At 45.1% G+C, this 16,010-nt stretch overlaps 1 protein-coding gene across 1 annotated transcript; it reads right to left on the bottom strand.

The window, feature by feature from the left end:
- Nucleotides 1-11,277: 11,277 nt before the first annotated feature.
- LOC123070087 (pentatricopeptide repeat-containing protein At5g55740, chloroplastic) lies at nucleotides 11,278-13,498 on the bottom strand. The gene has a single exon (XM_044493113.1). It carries the CDS (start codon nucleotides 13,482-13,484, stop codon nucleotides 11,658-11,660), a length of 1,827 nt encoding a protein of 608 aa, XP_044349048.1. The 5' UTR covers nucleotides 13,485-13,498; the 3' UTR covers nucleotides 11,278-11,657.
- Between the last annotated feature and the right edge of the window lie 2,512 nt (nucleotides 13,499-16,010).

Genomic DNA, 16,010 nt, shown 5'->3' with positions numbered 1-16,010 from the left:
TAGAATGAAGTTTTACTCATCTTGCCCATGAGGCATGGTTCGCAAGTATCAAATGATTCATAATCAAGTGATTCCAAAAGTCCATATGCATGGAGTTTCTTCATGCGCTTTGCACCAATATGACCTAAACGGCAGTGCCACAAGTATGTTGCACTATCATTATCAACTTTGCATCTTTTGGCATCAATATTATGAATATGTGTATTACTACGATCGAGATTCAATAAACCATTTACATTGGGTGTATGACCATAGAAGGTTTTATTCATGTAAACAGAACAACAATTATTCTCTGATTTAAATGAATAATTGTATTGCAATAAACATGATCCAATCATATTCATGCTCAACGCAAACACCAAATAACATTTATTTAGGTTCAACACTAATCCCAAAGGAAGAGGGAGTGTGCGATGGTGATCTTATCAACCTTGGAATAACTTCCAACACACATCGTCACCTCGCCCTTAACTAGTCTTTGTTCATTTCGTAACTCCTATTCCGAGTTACTAATTTTAGAAACTGAACCGGTATCAAATATCTAGGGGCTACTATGAACACTAGTAAAGTACACATCAATAACATGTATATAAAATATACCTTTGTTCACTTTGCCACCCTTATTATCCGCCAAGTATTTGGGGCAGTTCTGCTTCCAGTGACCATTTCCTTTGCAGTAGAAACACTCAGTTTCATGCTTGGGTCTAGCTTTGGGCTTCTTCACGGGAGTGGCAACTTTCTTGCCATTCTTCTTGAAGTTCCCTTTCTTTCCCTTGTCCTTTTTCTTGAAACTAGTGGTATTATTAACCATCAACACTTGATGCTATTTCTTGATTTCTACCTTCACCGATCTCAGCATCGCTAAGAGCTTGGGAATCGTTTTCATTACCCCTTGCATATTATAGTTCATCACGAAGTTCTAGTAACTTGGTGATAGTGACTAGAGAACTCTGTCAATCACTATCTTATCTGGGAGATTAACTCCCACTTGATTCAAGCGATTGTAGTACCCCAGACATTCTAAGCACATGCTCACTAGCTGAGCTACTCTCCTCCATCTTGTAGGCAAAGTACTTGTCAGAGGTCTCATACCTCTTAACATGGGCATGAGTCTGAAATATCAATTTCAGCTCTTGGAACATCTCATATGCTCCATGGCGTTCAAAACATTTTTGAAGTTCTGGTTCTAAGTCGTAAATCATGGTGCACTAAACTATCAAGTAGTCATCATACCGAGCTTGTCAAACTTTCATAATGTCTGCATCTGCTCCTGCAATAGGTCTGTCACCTAGCGGTGCATCAAGGACATAATTCATCTATGCAGCAATGAGGATAATCCTCAGATCACGGACCCAGTCCGCATCATTGCTACTATCATCTTTCAACTTAGTTTTCTCTAGGAACATATCAAAAATAAAACAGGGGAGCTATATGCGAGCTATTGATCTACAACATAGATATGCAAAAACTATCAGGACTAAGTTCATGTTAAATTAAGTTCAATTAATCATATTACTTAAGAACTCCCACTTAGATAGACATCCCTCGTGTCATCTAAATGATTACGTGATCCAAATCAACTAAACCATGTTCGATCATCACGTGAGATGGAGTAGTCATAAATGGTGAACATCTCTATGTTGATCATATCTACTATATGATTCACGTTCGACCTTTCGGTCTCCAGTGTTCCGAGGCCATGTCTGTACATGCTAGACTCATCAAGTTTAACCCTAGTATTCTGCATGAGCAAAATTGTCTTGCACCCATTGTATGTGAACGTAGAGCCTATCACACCCGATCATCACGTGGTGTCTCAGCATGAGGAACTGTCGCAACGGTGCATACTCAGGGAGAACACTTATACCTTGAAATTTTAGTAAGGGATCATCTTATAATGCTACCGCCATACTAAGCAAAATAAGATGCATAAAAAGATAAACATCACATGCAATCAAAATATGTGACATGATATGGCCATCATCATCTTGTGTCTTTGATCCCCATCTCCAAAGCACCGTCATGATCTCCAACGTCACCGGCTTGACACCTTGATCTCCATCATAGCATCGTGGTCGTCTTGCCAACTATTTCTTCTACGACTATCGCTAACGCATAGTGATAAATTAAAGCAATTACATGGCGTTTGCTTTTCATACAATAAAGCAACAACCATAAGGCTCCTGCCAGTTGCCGATAACTTTTACAAAACATGATCATCTCATACAATAACTCATATCACATCATCTCTTGACCATATCACATCACAACATGCCCTGCAAACACAAGTTAGACGTCCTCTACTTTGTTGTTGCAAGTTTTACGTGGCTACTACGGGCTTCTAGCAAGAACCGTTCTTACCTACGCATCAAAATCACAATGGTGATTTATCAAGTTTTCTGTTTTAACCCTCAACAAGGACCGGCCGCAATCAAATTCGATTCAACTAAAGTTGGAGAAATAGACACCCGCCAGCCACCTTTATGCAAAACTAGTTGCATGTCTCTCGGTGGAACCGGTCTCATGAACGTGGTCATGTAAGGTTGGTCCAGGCCGCTCATCCAACAATACCGCCGAATCAAAATAAGACATTGGTGGTAAGCAGTATGACGATCACCGCCCACAACTCTTTGTGTTCTCCTCGTGCATATCATCTACGCATAAACCTGGCTCTAATACCACTATTGGGAAACGTAGCATGCAATTTTAAAAAAAATATGCGCTGACGCAAGATCTATATAGAAGATGCATAGCAACGAGAGGGGGAGAGTGTGTCCACGAACCCTCGAGACCGAAAGCGAAAGCATTTGACAATGCGGTTGATGTAGTCGAACTTCTTCTTGTTCCGACCGATCAAGCACCGAACATACGGTACCTCCAAGTTCTGCACACGTTCAACTCGATGACGTCCCTCGAAATCTTGATCTAGCAAAGTGCCAAGGGAGAGTTCTGTCAGCACGATGGATTGGTGACGGTGATGGTGAAGTGATCCGCGCAGGGCTTCGCCTAAGCACTACGTGAATATGACCGGAGGCGTAAACTTTGGAGGGGGGCGCCGCACACGGCTAACAGATGTTGTTGTGTGTTCTAGCGGTGCCCCCCATATATATATATATATATATATATATATATATATATATATATATATGTATGTATATATATATATAGGTTTGAGGGGAGGAGAGACAGCCAAGGGGGTGCCCCAAGTAGGAGGAATCCTACTTGGGCACAACCCAATTCGGCCTCCCCCCTTCCATATTCATCCAGAGGGGAAGGAAGGAGGAGGGAGGAGGAAAGGAAGGGGGAGGCCGAATCCCTCCCTTCCTTCTCTCTTCCCCCTCTTTCCTTCTCCTCCTATTCTACCTATACGGGGGTGAACCAGCCCCCTATGGGCTGGTCTGTCCCCCTCTTGGCCCATTAGGCCCATATAGTTGCCAGGGGGTGCCCGGAACCCCTTCTCGTGACCCGATATGTACCCGGTACCCCAGAACACTTCCGGTGTCCGAATATCATTGTCCTATATATGAATCTTTACCTCTCGACCATTTCGAGACTCCTCGTCATGTATGTGATCTCATCCGGGACTCCGAACAACATTCGGTCACCACATCACATAACTCATATAATACAAAATTGTCACCGAACGTTAAGCGTGCGGACCCTACGGGTTCGAGAACCATGTAGACATGACTGAGATAGTTCTCCGGCCAATAACCAATAGTGGAACCTGGATGCTCATATTGGCTCCTACATATTATACGAAGAACTTTATTGGTCGAATTGTTATGACAACATACGCCATTCCCTTTGTCCATCGGTATGTTACTTGCCCGAGATTCGATCATCGGTATCTTCATACCTAGTTCAATCTCGTTACTGGCAAGTCTCTTTACTCGTTCCGTAATACATCATCCTGCAACTAACTCATTAGTCACTTTGCTTGCAAAGCTTCTTATGATGTGTATTACTGAGAGGGCCTAGAGATACCTCTTCGATACTCGGAGTGACAAATCCTAATCTCGATCTATGCCAACCCAACAAACACCTTTGGAGATACCTGTAGAGCATCTTTATAATCACCCAGTTATGTTGTGACGTTTGATAGCACACAAGGTATTCCTCTGATATCCGGGAGTCGCATAATCTCATAGTCAAAGGAATATGTATATGACATGAAGAAAGCAATAGCAATAAAACTGAACGATCAATATGCTATGCTAACGGATGGGTCTTGTCCATCACATCATTCTCCTAATGATGTGATCTCGTTGATCAAATGACAACACATGTCTATGGTTAGAAAACTCAACCATCTTTGATTAACGATTAGTCTAGTAGAGGCTTACTAGGGACACGGTGTTTTGTCTATGTATCCACACACGTATCAAGTTTACGGTTAATACAATTCTAGCATGAATAATAAACATTTATCATGATATAAGGAAATATAAAATAACAACTTTATTATTGCCTCTAGGGCATATTTCCTTCATGATCAAGTTTCACCCCTATCTCTACATGTTGGCAGCAGAGGTCCTTTTAGGTCTTCTGCAATCCAGTGTTCACTCCTTACACCTTGCAGGCGTTAAAGTGGCATAGTCAGCACCGCCGGCTTATCACCCTTTTGTTTGCAAACGACAACATGTTGTTCTTCAAGGGTTTGGGAGAATGGGTGGAGGAGGTGTCCACTCTATTGGATAAGTATTGTTAGGCTTCTATACAATCAATGGTGATAAATCATCAATTTTCTTTAGTAAAGACTGCCCCAATGACACTCATTGATTGATAAAAAATATTTTGTTTGTTCCTAACGAATCCCAAGTGAGCGTTATCTAGGCTTGCCTTCAGATGTGTTTTCATCAAGGAATGGATCTTTTAAGTACCTAAAGGATAGACTTTGGAAAAGGTGATTGGATGGATTGAGAAATCCTTGTCGGCTGTTGGCAAGGAAATTTTGGTGAAAGCTACGGCACAAGTTGTTCCAATTTTTTGAACGTCTTGTTTCAAATTACCAAGAGGGTTGTGTCAACATTTGACATCTCTTATCAGGAAGTTTTAGTGGGGAACCAAGGAGGGAAAACGCAAGCCAGCATGGGTATCATTCGACACCATGACACAACCTAAATTCATGGGAGGCCTTGACTTTCGGGACTTCAAGATTTTCAATCTTGTGTTACTTGTGAAACAAGCATGGAGAATTCTGGTCTCCAGATTCCCCTAATGCACGCATTGTTAAGGCCATATATTTCCTTACTTGATGCTCAACTTGGGTCTCACCCATCTCAGATTTGGAGAGCAACAGTGGAAGACCGGGATGTTTTGTCTCAATACCTTATCAAGGGTATTGGGGATGGCACGGGCACTCATATTTGGAACGAAAACTGGCTCCCGAGGGATGATTTGATGAGGCCCCTTTTAACACGCACACAGGACCCGCCGTAGTTTGTTAGTGAGTTGATCAACCCTGATACTAGCTAGAACTGCAATTTGGTTCAATTAGTTTATTTTACCTTCAGACGCCAGTGTGATGTTCTATATACGTTTGTGTACCAACCAGTAGGAGGATTTTTGGTCATGGAATTTCAAAAGGAGCAACACTTTCTTAGCTCGCTCCTGTTACGACATGCTAGTGGCAACGGAGAGGTGAAGGGAAGTGTGGCTTGACGAGCCCCGAACCTTTCAAATGCAACCGGTGATGGGCATGGTTTGCGCAGATTATGGAATGTTGATGTTCCCGCAAAACTTCATATGTTTTTGTGGCGTTTGCCAAGAGTTTCACTCCCATCTGAGGATGTTTGGAAGCACTGTAACATGTGTGTCTCGTTTGCTTGCTCCTTGTGCAGCGCTGAAGAATCTTGGAAACACTCTCACCTTGAATGTTCCACGAGTCGATGTGTGTGGCCGTTGGTAGATGGGGATCTACTTGAGCAGATGATGGCAACGGACGAACCCAACCCCAAGTCTTGGTTGTTCTCTATGTTTGAGTCTGTATCACATGAACAGCTGGTCCACTTGGTAGTTACTTTGTGGGCGATCTGGATGGCAAGGAGGAAGGTGATCCATGATAGTATTTTTCAAACTCCTTTTGCCATGCATGAGTTTGTTAACCGGTAATTTCCGAGTTGAATGATCTGAAAAATCTTAAGGTGACAAAAAAACAAGTGCATGTGGAAATGTTTCCAAGGTTTGGAATTTTTCGCCGGTAGGATCTTTTAATATTATCGTGGACGGAGGAGTGTCGAGGTCCGGGAGAACTGGTGTTGTTGTAGCAGTATGCAAGGATGAGAAAGTCCACTACTTGGGTCGTCTGCTCTTGTTTTGCAAGGTGTTACTGACCTACCTCACCCCAGGCGTTTGGTCTTTTCGGTTTGTTTGGTTCGGTCTTTTTGGTCTCCAGAATTGAAGACCGAAATAATTTTGGTCATTTCGGTTCTTCACTATTCGGTCTTCAGTCTTTACTATTCGGTCTTCGGTCCCGACCAAATAGACCAAATTAATTTGCTACAACTCATATTCATGTTACTTCCAATACAAATACATGTTTATATTTGAGAGCAGAAAGTACCAACATGTTTATATGCAACAACAAGAAAGTACCAATACATGTTTATATGCAACAGCAGGTAACAAAGTACCAATACATGTTTACATTTGAGAGCAAGTAACAAGATTCATATGACACAAAGTAAGAAGATTCATGATTCATGGTCCAGCAACAAGATTCATGCATGCATAATGATACGTCTCCAACGTATCTATAACTTTTGATTGCTCCATGCTACTTTATCTACTGTTTTAGGCAATATTGGGCTTTATTATCCAGTTTTATATTATTTTTGGGACTAACCTAATAACCGAGGCCCAGCCCAGATTTGCTGTTTTATGCCTATTTCAGTGTTTCGAGGAAAAGGAATATCATACGGAGTCAAAACGGAACGAAATCAACTGGAGAAGTTAATTTTGGAAGGAAACCAACCTGATGGGCTTGGAGTGCACGCCAGGGGAGTCCCGGGCTGCCCACGAGGGTGGGGGGCGCGCCCCCTGGGTGCGCCCCCTACCTCGTGAGCAACCCGGAGGTCCACCGACGTACCCCCTGCACCCATATATACCTACGTACCCTAAAACTTCCAGAACAGAACCTAGATCGGGAGTTCCGCCGCCGCAAGCCTCTGTAGCCACCAAAAACCAATCGGGACCCTGTTCCGGCACCCTGCCGGAGGGGGATCCCATCACCGGAGGCCATCTTCATCATCCTGGCGCTATCAATGACGAGGAGGGAGTAGTTCACCCTCGGGGCTGAGGGTATGTACCAGTAGCTATGTGTTTGATCTCTCTCTCTCTCTCGTGTTCCTCTATGGCACGATCTTGATGTATCCCGAGCTTTGCTATTGTAGTTGGATCTTATGATGTTCCCCCCCTCTACTCTCTTGTGATGAATTGAGTTTCCCCTTTGAAGTTATCTTATCGGATTGAGTCTTTATGAGAACACTTGATGTATGTCTTGCCGTGATTATCTGTGGTGACAATGGGATATCATGTGCCACTTGATGTATGTTTTGGTGACCAGCTTGCGGGTTCCACCCATGAACCTATGCATAGGGGTTGGCACACGTTCTTGACTCTCCGGTAGTAGCTTTGGGGCACTCTTTGAAGTACTTTTATGTTGGTTGGATGAATCTGAGATTGTGTGATGCATATCGTATAATCATGCCCACGGATACTTGAGGTGACAATGGAGTATCTAGGTGACATTAGGGTTTTGGTTGATTTGTGTCTTAAGGTGTTATTCTAGTATGAACTCTATGATGGATTGAGCGGAAAGAATAGCTTTATGTTCTTTTACTACTAACTCTTGAATAGATAGAACAGAAAGGATAACTTTGAGGTGGTTTCGTACCCTACCATAATCTCTACGTTTGTTCTCTGCTATTAGTGGCTTTGGAGTGACTCTTTGTTGCATGTTGAGGGCTTGTTATATGATCTATCTATGTTATTATTGTTGAGAGAACTTGCACTAGTAAAAGTATGAACCCTAGGCCTTGTTTCCTATCATTGCAATACCGTTTACGCTCACTTTCACCGCTCGTTACCTTGCTGTTTTTATTATTTCAGATTACAAAAATCTATATCTACTATCTATTTTGCACTTGTATCACCATCTCTTCGCCGAGCTAGTGCACCTATACAATTTACCATTGTATTGGGTGTGTTGGGGACACAAGAGACTCTTTGTTATTTGGTTGCAGGGTTGTTTGAGAGAGACCATCTTCATCCTACACCTCCTACGGATTGATAAACCTTAGGTCATCCACTTGAGGGAAATTTGCTACTGTCCTACAAACTTGTGCACTTGCAGGCCCAACAACGTCTACAAGAAGAAGGTTGTGTAGTAGACATCACATAATCATTTTTATATGAAAGAAAGTAAGAAGATAATAAGCAACATCAGTCCATGGAATACACAAGCAGCAAACAACAGAGACCACCACCACATAGTACTTGACATCAAACAGATCAAGTTTAGTACATGATTTCAATGCAACAGCAAACAAAAACATAAGGTTCCATGAGTTCAGTACTTGACATAAGCAACAAATAACATAGTACTTGACATGAATATAGTACTCTTCGGCCTTCACTCTCAGTTATCAAGTCTCAAGTCACAAATTACAAGCACAAGATAACAAAAATAACACATATTCCACATGATTTTAGTTCAGCCATGAGTGGATGTGGACATCACTTTGTTGGTCGACTTGGACACACCTTTGACTTGGCCATGGAAGAAGCAACAACTCCACCATTAACCTTGGGCTTTTTCTTCACCTTGTCACCAAATTCTTCAATCAACTCTGCAATAAGTCAAGTATTCAATCAAATTCATAATCTTAATGTTGGTAACATCTTGTGCTAGTTCATTTGGAATCAACTAAAGTTGACAAGTCATGTATACAAACTTCTCCATATATTAGTTTGGTATAAAAGTACCTTTTTCCGCTAAAGTTGACAAGTCAGGCACATATATTGGTATGTCATGCATATTAGTAATGTGCTAGTATGTCACTAGTTTTGTACAAGTAATCTGCTAGTATATCATGCATATATTAGTAATCTGCTTGTATGTCACTGGATTGGTACAAGTAATCTGCTAGTATATCCTGCATATATTAGTAATCTTCTAGTATGTCACTGGTTTGGTACAAGTAATCTGCTAGTATATCATGCATATTAGTAACTTCTACAATAAAATCAAATGTATGGAGAAGTTGGGAAATTGCTTTACCTTTTTCTAGTTCTTCTAATTCTTCCAAGTTCTCCTTGATGTCGACGGGATCTGTTGACCTTCTCAGCCAGTCTTGTGTACAAACTAAAGCATGTACCATAAATGGAGTTAGAGATGTCCTAAAGTCATCAAGTATGCGTCCACTTGTGCTAAAGGCTGACTCGGAAGCAACCGTTGTAATGGGGATAGCAAGAATATCACGAGCCATATTTCCCAAGATTGGGAACCTAGATGAATTCTCTTTCCACCATCCTAGGATGTCAAATGTTTTGTCAGGGTCGCCAGAGTCTTCGGCAAGGTATTTTTCAAGCTCGGATTTACTACTTGCACTTCCTCCACTATTATTTTGCCTCAACTTGTCTGCAATCAACTACTTCATCAATACATCACAACCTAACAGACCATAATTAGTTTAGTCTTAACATTTTGCAGACCATCTTTTATTCGGTCTTTTCGGGTTCGGTCTCGGTCTTTTTGGGTTCGGTCTTCGGTCTTCGATTTTTATGCCTGGGGTGAGACCTACCAACTCTGGAAGCACTGGCGTGTGGTGAGGGCCTGGTGTTTGCATTGGATCTTAACACTCAGAGATTACATATTGCTTCAGATTGCTAAAATGTGATTAATGATATTGCTGCCAAGCGAAGGGGGAGGGGGGCATGAAGTTGTAGTTAGCGAAATCATAGCATCTAGATCCTTATTTGCGCTGTGTAATTTCTTCTATCAATAAATAGGCTCGAATTTTTATTTTTATTTTGTGAGAGAAACTTGCAATCTATTCATCAACATGATAGTACAGAGAACACTAGAGATAATAAAAATTACAACTATGTTTATAGACCACCTAGCGACGACTACAAGCATTGGAGCGAGCTGAAGCCACGCTGCAGTCATCGCCCTCCCCCACCAGAGCCGGGCAAATCTTATTATAGTAGAGAGTCGAAAAGTCGTCATGCTAAGGCCGCAAAGGACCAGCGCACCAGAGCATTGCTGCTGAGGAGAGTTGTAAATCAGAAAGATCAAACCGTAACCACACGAACGAAGACAAACAAAAAATGAATCCAAATAGATCCACCGAAGACCAGCACCGATCGATTCCCGTGAGATCCGACGTAGACACACCTCCACACATCCTCTGACAACGTTATTCGCATCATCAGGACGGGGATAGGACGTGAGGGACATTATTCTTGCCGAGAAACAACACTACTGCCACGCAGTCCCAACCAAGACGTGTAACAAAAACGACAACGGGTCTCTCCCACCGGCCGGGGGGGGGGGGGGGATCATCGGAGGTGGGGTGGATCGGTGACGGCGCAGGCGGGATGAGAACAATCTCTTAAAGAGGCTCGAATTTATGAAGCTCGCGATCTAGCTAGGTTTGCTACTACTCTAGATGCGGGGAGACATGGCTTGATCTCCCGCATGATGATCATCAATAAATAAAACCTAGTGGAGTGTGCTAATAAAAAAACCAGCCAACGCTCTCCCCGGCAGCAGAACAGAACAGAATCGCATCAAAAGCAGAGACTAATCGATCGCTCCAAGATAGGTAGGGAATTGAAGAGAAAGGCGGTCGATGGAAATTTTGGTGAAGACACATGGTGACAGGTGCACTCGGTTGGGGGCTCCCCTCCTTCCATCATTCGTTGTGCCATGAAGCGAGCGTGCCCACTTCCCACGTGGCTGCCTTGCTAAAGCCGGATCGCGTCGCCCCCGCCTTTCCGCCATTGTCGCGCCTTGGATTGGGTAGGAGCATCATGCCTTGTCGATGGATGAGAGTTGGCAGCCTAATTATGTGGCGTCGATCGGGTAAGTTGCCAAGGATAAACTGATCATTTGTTTGTCCCCGTCTTCTTTAGATTCTGCAAACAAAAGCATCGGCCGCTTATAGACAGTGATCGATGTAGATAAATGATGTTTATCAGAGTTCCTTCAGTGCAAGTAAACGTACAAAGCAGAACTTTTTTTTTATCATTTCAGGAAAAGTATTTTTTGCAATTCTAGGGACGCATGTATTTGCAACGAAAGAATATTACAGTTTGCAGTTATTGTTTATACGTAGCAATAATCCGCCCAGCAAATCTAGACCATGTCGTGTCTTCTCACAAATCCTCAAAAGGGCCAGAGACTCAAACATTCTAATATACAAAAAAGAGCAAACTAGGGAGACACCAGAGATGTAACATGTCTCTCGGCGTGCAATCCCTGGTTACAGAAACCCAAACTGTACACTTTTTGCCAACGGTAGCACCATGTACTCGCTCATTTTCTGATTGGAACCTTCTGATCTAAGAATAGCAATCTGATGATGAGTATGAGCAAGTTGATACTATGTGCAAACGCTATGTAATGTGACTATGTGCAGCTGCGTTATTTACTGTGCAGCAGCAAGCAAGCCTAGTAAACTTTCTACCGTGGTTCTGTCACTGAAACTGCCATACATGTTTAGCAGGGATTGCATCACGGATTTGGACAACAATAGGCCCTTCTTTACAATGCACGCATGCATTGCCTTTCCATATTGCACTGAAGCTGCAGCTTTCATGGCAACAAGTGCTGCCGAGAAAATTGTTGGGCTTGGTGCTGGCTCAACTTCCTGCATCTTGCAGCACAGGTTCATTACCTCGCAGTGCATACCATTTCGAGACAAGCCACTTATTAACAGGCTCCATGTGCGTAGATTTGGGCGTGTTTTTGTTATTAGCATCTCATTGAAGATCTCTAGGGCCTCATCAATCTGCTCATTCTTCATAAAAGCTGAAATGACTGAATCCCAGCACGCTGCACTTGGAGATATGCCCTCATGCTGCATCTGATATAAAACCTTGAGAGCCTGAGAACTCATCCCACGATCTGCATAAGCAGAAATCATCACTCTCCACATGACCATGTCTCTGCAACTCATCACATCGAACAGCCGGCGTGCATGTTCAGTCCTTTCACTACTCATATATAACTCTATCAGGCCACAAGCAACTGCTTGGTCTGATTCAAGGTTGTTTCTAACTGCATAGCCGTGAGCAACTCTGCCCATCTCCATACCACAGGATGTCATGCAAGCCATGATAATGGACGCCAACGTCACACAATCAAACCTAAGGCCAGACTGGAGCATTTTTCGACAAGTGATCAAAGCCTTGTCGGTCTGCCCATCCTGCAAATACCCAGAAATCATCAAATTCCATGTAACAGCGTCTCTTTCAACCATCTGCTCAAACACGGCCTCCGCAGCCTCGACCAGCCCAACCTTACAGTAAAAGTTGATGATTGAGCTCCCCCAAATCACATCCATCGCCAAGCCACTCGATACGGCCACGGCATGGCCCTGCCTACCCCAATCAAGAGCTTCAAAATCGGCTGATGCAGACAGAAGGCTAAGAACGCTCGCCCTCGTCGGCAGAACGCCTTCAACCCTCATCTGGTAGAACAATTCCACAGCATCATCGATTCTCCCATTGTTTATATACGCCATCAACATGGAGTTCCAGGTCACCACCGTCGTCTCCGTCATTGCATCAAACACCTCCCGCGCGTCATCCACCTCGCCGCACTTCCCGTAGAAGTCCACCAGGCTGCTCAATACGTATACGCATTCCATGAACCCCGCCTTCCAGGCGTACCCGTGCAGCGCCCTCCCGGTCCCGACCATCCCAATCCCGGCGCATGACTTCAGCACGCTAGGCACGACGAAGTTGTCCGCGGGGACGCCCGCCTGCAGCATGTCGATGTACCCGTCGAGGGCCCTGGCGTGCAGCCCGGCGCGGCTCCATAATCCGATGACGGCGGCCCAGGCGAAGGCGTTCTTTTTGGGTAGCGCGTCGAACACGCGCTCGGCGTCCGCCAGCGCGCCGCATCGGGCGTAGAAGACCGCGAGCTTGGTGCCGATGTAGGCGTGGCGGCAGTAGTAGGGCCCGCGCTTGACGGCGGCAGCGTGCACCTGGCGTCCCGCGGGGAGGGACCCCGCGGCGACGCAGCACTGCAGGAGGGACACGTACACCTCCGGGCCGACGGCAACGGCAGCGCCGGGGCTCGACTGGCGCTCGGCGCGGGAGACGAGGGCGAAGGCGTCGCGGAGGCTGCCGTGGTCGCTGCCTTGCTGGGAGAGGGAGGCGAGCGCGGCATGGAGAGGGGCGGGCCGCGGGGACTCGTGGGGTTTGGGTGGGTAGGGAGTGGCGGGAAGGGGGAGAGGAAGCGGAGCCATGGCGGTGCCGTGCCATGGAGTTCGGAAGCGGAGGATAAAGGGGTAAGGGCCGTGGGGTTGATGTTTAACGGACTAATGGGCCTCATAAAACTACTTGTTTTTTTTCTTCTGTTTCTCATTTTTACTGGGCCTTATATATTAGTTGTACGTATCTCTCAAAAAAAAAATTAGTTGTACGTGTATTCCTGAAAGAAATGGGCTCCATTGCCGGCTGATACCACGAGTCCACGACACCTATGCAATGCTGGCCTTTTTCCCTTAAAAAAGGGGGTGATGATACCCCTCAAGAAAAAAGGGGGGCGGTGCCAAAATTTGGGCCAGTCGCCGCGCGGGCGTACAATTTGAGTGTCAATGACGGAGCTACAACAAGGCCGGACGGGCCATGACCTGCCCAACATTTTGAAATTTGTACACATTTTTTTACTGTTGGCCCAAAGGTCATTTCTTTCATTTTGGCCCGCCTAGCCTTCCCTCAAAAGAACTTTTTTTGGCCCGCCTAGAGTTGGGCTTCAAGCTCCGCCATTGTTGAGTGCCCCGCGTCGTTGGACCCCCCCCTCCCTCCCCGAAATCATCTCCTTCCTCGCATTGGCACGTGCATTGCGTGATTCCCCTCCCTGATAGGGACACCGTGGCCATGGTCGTCGAGCTTCGCGTGAAGGGCGACACCATGGCTTCTAGGGAACCACCATATCCAAGGTTCGTCGAGCTCTGCCACCGAGCACTGTTGTGTCGATCGCAGCTCCTTGTCGATCGAGATCGTAACACAATGGCTGGTTGCGGAATTGGTTGACGTCGGTCGTAGCAAACGCCATTGGCGATTGTAGCATCGGGCTCACCCCAATCACTATTGTCGCAACTTTTGTAAACGTAGGTTGCAGCTCTACTGGTGGTCGATTCCCGCTTTTGCCGATGCCGGTTATAGCTTTCTCGACAACAACTGCAACAACCACCATTGCCGGCTGTAGCATCTCGCGGTCATGGTTCCAACTCTATGGTCGGTCTGTTCCCGTAAATGTACACATGGTTGCAGCAAACAATGTCGTCAGTTCAAGCTTCTCTCCGTCGTAGCACCTAGACGTCGTGGCTTTTGTAGACCTTGGTTGCAGCTCTACTGGTGGCCAGTTCCAGCTTTTGTCGATGCCCATTGAGCTTTCTTGACATCAACCGCAGCAACCGCCATTGCCGGTTGTAGATCTCGCGGTCATGTCCAGCTCTATCGCTGGCCTATTCCAGCAAATGTACACACCATTGCAGCAAACGATGTCCTTGGTTCTAGTTTTTCTCCATATTGTAGCACCTAGAGACACCACTTCCTACAAACGCTACAGGAATCAAGAAATTTGCCGTCCGTGGAGCTCTTTGCCATCAGCTTTCTTTTTGGGCTAACAGCAAAGACAACCTTTTGCCATCAGCTACTGACGGCAAAGAATGGCTGACGGCAAAATTGAGAAAAAATAACAAGAAATTTTTACCATCGGGAAAGAGCTCACTTTGTCATTTTTTTTATTTGGATGACTGCAAAGACTGACTTTGCCATCTGATTTTATTTGATTGACGACAAAGAAAAACTTTGTCATCTGTTTTTTCTCTGCTGACGGCTCGCGGATCGATCACGTGAATCAATGATGTGACAGGGGAAACCATCCCTACCACGCACGCATGTACCAACCCGACCCCAACCCCCAGTGTCGGTGTCAAAACCGGCAGACCTCAGGGTAGGGGGTCCCGAGCTGTGGATCTCGGACAGATGGTAACAAGAACAGACAGACGGTATTTTACCCAGGTTCGGGCCCTCTTGATGGAGGTAAAACCCTGCGTCCTGCTCTTGTCTAGATTAATGGAGATGTATTGAGTACAGAGTTGATCTACCTCGAGATCGTAAGATGTGGTCTAACTATAGGGCTAGGAGAATGATATTGCATTGATTTGCCCCCTACGGGATAAAACCCTTGGCTTATATACATGTCGGGTAGGGTATCTAGGGTTACAAGGTTGGTATCTAAGATAGAGGTGGTAGGAGAAATGTTGGAGTATACGTCAAGTCTTCGGTGGAGGTAGTCACAATCACGCCCCTTGAACATTGCCTCCGGAGTCCATCTTGAGCACGAACGAGAGCCCATCGGCCCAACTCAAGGGGCATGGGCCGACTAGGTTAGCACCCCCTAATCCAGGACACCATCAGTAGCCCCTGAATGGGTCTTCGACGCCAAAGACGACATTGCTGGACTTCAGATCCAGAGTCTTTGGCTTGACAGGCGAGTTCCCCTCTAAGCAGTCTTCAGACATCAATAGTCCTGCCAGGTGGACTCGAACTTGCCACACGTGGCTCCAGTCTCTGATCTTGGTGACCATACATTTATCGAAAAAGGCTTTCGCCCCGCTTTATAGATAAAGCAAACCGCCAAAGAGCACACATACATAGTCAAGTCCACACACACACACACACCCAAGTCTCACAGCAAGGTACAAAGGTTCTGCTGAGGGCACAACTCAACAAGCCCAGAAATAAAAAACTAGAAAAAGTCA

The sequence above is a fragment of the Triticum aestivum genome, chromosome 3B (assembly GCF_018294505.1).
Source record: "Triticum aestivum cultivar Chinese Spring chromosome 3B, IWGSC CS RefSeq v2.1, whole genome shotgun sequence".
NCBI classification, from domain to species: Eukaryota; Viridiplantae; Streptophyta; class Magnoliopsida; order Poales; family Poaceae; genus Triticum; species Triticum aestivum.
Note: the sequence above shows the minus strand (reverse complement) of the source record. Positions and strands in the feature narration are given on the sequence as shown.

Coding starts and splice junctions, on each gene's coding strand:
- LOC123070087 (XM_044493113.1), bottom strand. CDS start 13,484: ATGGCTCCGCTTCCTCTCCCCCTTCCCGCCACTCCCTACCCACCCAAA.